Raw genomic sequence first — 6000 nt, forward strand, 5'->3', positions numbered from 1 at the left:
TGGGTGTTTCAAACTTCGTGACAAACTTAATATACCCTGTTCAGGGTATAAAAATTAAATTTAAAATTAAATTGAACTTTATTTAAAATTAAAAAATTTCGTGAAACCGCCTGTAAGTCTTGCTTCCCACAATAATTATCATAATAATAACTTATTTAAACAAAGTTACAATTAGCTTTAAGTAAAATTTGTTAATTATATGAGTATATATTAATACATTATTTATGTTTGTATACAGTTGCGTACTTCACAAACAGAATGTAATAAACCGAAGACTTCAACAACGACACCAAAACCACCTCCACCACCACCACCTCCTGCGCCATCGTTTATGAAAGGACAACAACCACCACCACCACCACCACCTCCACCAATACCGAACTGTCCAGCTCCACCACCACCTCCAGGTTTTGGGCCGCCGCCTCCACCCCCTCCAAATTTCGGATTGTTATCGTTGCCTGGACAGTGCAAACAATCCTCTGTTTTGGTTAATGAACTTCCAAATGGTTTGAAACCGAAGAAGAAATGGGAGGTAGGAAATCCAATGAAACGAATAAATTGGAAAGTTGTATCACCACAAAAAATTTCGGATAAATCTTTTTGGCTTAATTGTGAAGAAGATCGTTTAGCTTCAAAGCAATTACTTTCTGAACTCTCCGAAAAATTTTCATCAAAGCCAGTAAAGAAATACCAAAAAGATGCGGTTGATAAAGCAAATACCCTAGTAAAGAAGAATATAAGCTTACGTGTACTAGATTCTAAATCAGCTCAAAACTTAGCAATATTGCTTGGGGGACCATTAAAACATTTATCAAATGAGCAAATTAAAATTTGTCTTTTGCGCTGTGATACCGATATATTATCATCAAACATATTACAGAATTTAATTCAATATTTACCATCATCAGATCAACTAAAACAACTGCAAGATATAAAAGAAAAAGGAGAACCGCTATCACCAGTAGAACAATTTGCTGCTACCATTAGCGAAATAAAAAGATTGGTGCCTCGCCTTCAAAACCTTAATTTTAAACTAACATACTCTGATATCATTCAAGATATTAAGCCTGATATTGTAGCTGGAACAGCGGCGTGTGAAGAAGTTCGCAACAGTAAAAAATTTGCAAAAGTTTTAGAACTAATTTTATTAATGGGGAATTATTTGAACTCGGGATCAAAAAGCGAAGCTGCTTATGGATTTGAAATGTCATACCTCGCAAAACTGTGTAATACTAAAGATGTTGATAACCAGCATACTATTTTGCATTATTTAGTAACAGTAATTGAAAATGAGTTTACGGATATACTACATTTCTATAACGATTTAACACATGTTGACAAAGCTTCTCGAGTGAATTTAGACTCGATTCAAAGAGCTATGCGTCAAATGACTTCTGCTCTAAAGTCACTAGAAACAGATTTACAAAATAATAAAGTACCTCAATGCGATGATGATAAGTTTAATGAAATAATGAGTGAATTCTCATATGACTGCCGTCAGCAAGTTGATGTGCTAGGTAAGTGAATTAAAAGATTTCTGTATTACAATTCGTAAGTTTTATTTATCATTCTTAAGTTCTAACTTTTCTCATTTCACTGGAAGCGTGAAACTTTTAATTTTCAAATTAAAAGGTAAAGTTTGAAAATTCGCTTAATCAATTCCCACAGCAGCCGATTCTGCGATACCGGGATTGACTCGGATTGTTTGAATCGGTTTTAGAATAATACTGTCATCATTTGAGCAATACCTTGCAGAACGGGTGCTCACCAGAGAGCTGCAACGAGTATGATGAAATCAGAACAAACAGTCGTGCCAAAAACACAATCAAATCAATTCAGTTCAGCATAGACAACATTGTTAATCAATTCGAGTAGTTGACCCTGGACTGATCTGATGCAACACGAACAATCTGTTCTTCGGCAATCACGATCGTATAACGGTATGGCTGGCCTCGGTTGCAATCGTATCATGTCAGTTCATAGCGTTGCGACGATTGTTTGAATTGAAGTGAAACTTTGGGTAACTTATAAGTACAGCAAACAACAACAATTTTCTGCTGCGTAAACAATGGAAATTTCATCGAGTGCGTACATACATACACATACGCGCTTCACTTGCCATCAGAACATAAAGAACTTGTAAATAGAAGTGCTTGAGTAAATCAGTGTTTAGGAGATGATATACAAACCGAACGCTGTCGATCATTTCAATCATTGATGCATTAGTTTGTATCATTTCGGGTATTTGCTGCTGATGCGAATATTCATAAACAAATCAGGCATAAGCTGATCGCTAGTGATTTAAATTTGTTCTCTATCGCATGAACCGAAGTGATAGAATCAGACAGAGTAACGTATCAGTACTTAAGTATACACAAACATTTATTACACGTTGCAGTTCTCTGGTGCTCACTATTCTTTTGATTCGTGCTGGCGTTGAGCCAAACCCGAATTCTGAAAGAATATTTCTGCTGCGTATGCGCCAATAGGCTCTATCCAAATTCCAATGGATGGAGCGATCTTAAGGCCTGTTCTGACCTTAAGACACAAGGGAGGGAGTGGACCACAAGTTATGTGGCCCCATGCTGCCTCCACGACCACCGCGTCAACCGCCTCTACGGCAGTGTAATTAGCGCGCACAACGTCGCCATCCACTGTGAGTGGTCAAGATAGGACCTCAACGGTCCTCAAAAGTTCCAGGCAGCATGACTCCCAGTCTGATCAGAACCCTTCCCAAACTTCTTCCCGCTCCAATCCCCGTACGATAACTCCAAGGCGACTCCTAGTTCCTCGTCGTCGGAATGTCACATCAAATGGCCAATTTATGCTCTGACTGGTATCAGTTTCCGACATGGCAGGTGCTACTACTCGCTTCATTCCTTCGGGACGAATTTCGGACATCCGCCCTAACTTCCCATTAGAAGCAGCAGTTTTAGCCAACGAGCGCAATGCCTTACGCCATGTTAAACCCTGTGATCCCCGCATAAGGAATCACTATTTGGAGTTTCGATGTATGGTAAACCAACACAAGCGGACGAAATGATAGAGCACCTGAAATCTTGCAATCTTTCCACTGATGTGGGGGAGCTGTCAAATCCCTATCCAACCGAGAGGTCGTGATGACCGAGTTGAAATTCAATTTACACTGCACCCTTCGGTGGATAAGGCGAAAAGATTTTTTTAACCGTCGGCTGCGCAAAATGTCAAAAGACTGCTCCCCACTTACCTTCACCAGCAGTGAGGTTGCAGATGTCATCAAAAAGACCAAATCGTCTAAATCCATTCGCCCTGACGGTATAAACGCCATTCACAGAGTAACCATTAACACCTTCATCGGCTCCCTTCTCGTTAATGGCTTACTTGGAGATAAAACACCACCCATCGCAAACACAGAGCTCGAGTTGCTTCGCGAAACTATAGTGACCCTCGCGCAACTTCGTTCGGGATACGGTAGCAGGTTAAACTAGACTCTGACATGCTCAACATGTGTACAGTATGCAAAGAGTCCCCGCATGATACTAACCACCTCTTTGCATGCCCCCTAATCCCCACTCATCTAACACTCCTTTCCCTCTGGTCCGACGCTATCGAAACAGCTCGTTTCCTGGGCCTTCGGTTATATAACTTGCCGATTAATTCAAGCAGGTTTGGGTAACCGTTACAAACTGTTGGTCATATACAGTTATACACAGAAATTGCACAATACTTGATGATAATATTTGAGATAAATTTTTTCTTATTTCTAAAAGAGGTGAAATACTGAGTAAGACCAGTGCAATGTGTACCTATACACTCTGACCCGTCATCAGTTAGTTGTAATTACATATATACTTATATACATACAATTGAACAGTCCAATTTAGACTATTTTGGATTCCCTGCGAAGAATTAAGATAAATCCTGGGTTTCACATAGATGTTGTGTAACGTGTGTGAGACTGCTATTAGACATGCATTCCGTCAAATGAGTAACCGAAAATTCTCGATAAATTTCCCCGCTGAAAATATTTCAAAACTTTTTATTCCCAGGTTGGCACAAATGTCAGCCACTATTCTGTCGGTTTTTATTGCTATCTGTCATTTAGTTTGTTTACGGCGACATTAGGAACAAGTCAACCTTTTGTGTGCGTTGCGACTTTTATATGTCCCTCTTTGAACGATTTATACCAATCTTAAACTTGAGTTTTCGACATGGTTGAATCACCAAATGTTTTTTCAACATTTCCAACGTTTTGGCACAAGAAATTTCGTTTGGAACACAAAATGTCACACAAACTAATTGTAATTTGTTAATTACTACCTAATTTAGGAATTTCCGGGTACTTATTTGACAGAATATTTATATACAAGTATAACACACAAATGTTTGTTTCAACATTTCCTACGTTTTGTCGCAAGATATTTCGTTTGAAACACAAAATTTCACACAAACTAATTATAATTTGTTAATTAATAATTAATTTGAGAAATTTCGGTTACTTATTTGACGGAATGTATGTCATTTCTTACTATCCAATGATCTGGACTGTGTGATACACAATGGGCATTACAACTAAGTCTAAACACACTATCAAGTCTCCAGACTTGTCTTCGGCCAACAGACCCATCCCAAGTAGTGCCCAACTGTTTCCCCAAGCCTAAATCAGCCCACAAAAATGTTGGGATGTTCAATCCAAATATTATCAGATACGAACGAAAACGTAGCTAGTCGCATTCAAGCTCCAGTATTTGGACCAATATCGAGGTACTCGACTAGTTGTCCCTTACTAAGCACAGCGGATGTTAGATTTGAATCTGTTAGTAGCAGTGGTTTCCGCATTGGCTGTCGTTTCTGCTGGAATAGTAGTATGAAAACATAATTTTCCAAATCTAGTAATAGGTTTACACACATTCTTATAGTATCCTTTCCAGGTCCCGGGTGGTCAAATAAAAAAGGAAATATCACGGTTCATTGTGATTCTGAACAAAAAACCTTCGTAATTAAAAATAGGTAGATACATTGAACACGCATTTCACCTTTCGAATTTTCGCATTATGAATACAATTATTTATTTAAGACACAGTTGAAAATTCGTAATTAGACATACAAATTTTGTATAATTATTTAATATTTTTTTAGGAAAAATGCAAGTTCAAATGGAAAAGCTTTACAAAGATTTGGGAGAATACTTTTCATTTGACCATACCAAATATTCAATGGAGGAATTCTTTACTGATCTTAAGGCATTCAAGGACGCCTTTATACTAGCACAACAAGATAATGTTCACCAACGCGAAGAAGAAAATAAGAAACGGAGAATGCAGGATGCTCGAGAACGATTGCTACGCGAACAGTTAGAACGGCAACAACTGAAATTAGCACTTGTTGACATGGATTCTACACAAACCCAGGAAGGGGTGATGGATAGTTTATTGGAAGCCTTACAAACTGGAACTGCTTTTGGAAATCGAAACCAAAGGCAAAGGCGACCGCGACCTTCAGGCGCCGAACGACGAGCACAACTTAGTAGAAGCCGCTCTAGAACACGCATTGGTACAAATGCATTTGCGACATGCGAGAGTTTTTCACATGACAACTTTTTACAGAAAAATAATCAGATTTAATTGCCTTTTACTTTTCTTAATTTATAATAATTTATATATCCTGAAAAATCGTTACAGGCAGGTTTTAGAATCTGAGGTGTGAATTTAATATTGGTCTGGAAAACGAGAAATTTGTTCTTGTTTTTATTTTAAATTAATGCAAACAAAAATATGTACTAAATGTGTTGCATAAAAATTCGTGTAAATATATTGCATATGCTAAAATAATACAAATATTATTACGGTATTTGACAACCTAACGGTTGTGTGTATCACCTAAATCTAAACGAGTTAAATATGGAGCTTAATCAATAAATTGACCATGATAATGAGTTAAAATCTGAATGTCTGTGCATGCAAGCGATAATTTGTGTTAAGTTGAGATAACTTAATGAAACTTAATAATTGTTCATTGGCA

The 6000-nt window shown here is 37.7% G+C and overlaps 1 protein-coding gene across 3 annotated transcripts in view; it reads left to right on the plus strand.

The window, feature by feature from the left end:
- Positions 1–5633, plus strand: part of LOC105219819 (protein diaphanous) — a 48063-nt gene extending 42430 nt beyond the window's left edge. For all 3 annotated transcript variants that reach the window (XM_054226334.1, XM_011196148.3, XM_011196150.3), the window contains exons 4-5: positions 239–1517; positions 5119–5633. In XM_054226334.1, coding sequence (XP_054082309.1) covers positions 239–1517; positions 5119–5603 — 1764 coding nt within the window. In that variant the 3' untranslated portion in view covers positions 5604–5633. The remainder of the gene's footprint in view (positions 1–238; positions 1518–5118) is intronic.
- The last annotated feature ends 367 nt before the right edge of the window (positions 5634–6000 follow it).

This window comes from Zeugodacus cucurbitae, chromosome 3 (genome assembly GCF_028554725.1).
Source record: "Zeugodacus cucurbitae isolate PBARC_wt_2022May chromosome 3, idZeuCucr1.2, whole genome shotgun sequence".
NCBI lineage: Eukaryota > Metazoa > Arthropoda > Insecta > Diptera > Tephritidae > Zeugodacus > Zeugodacus cucurbitae.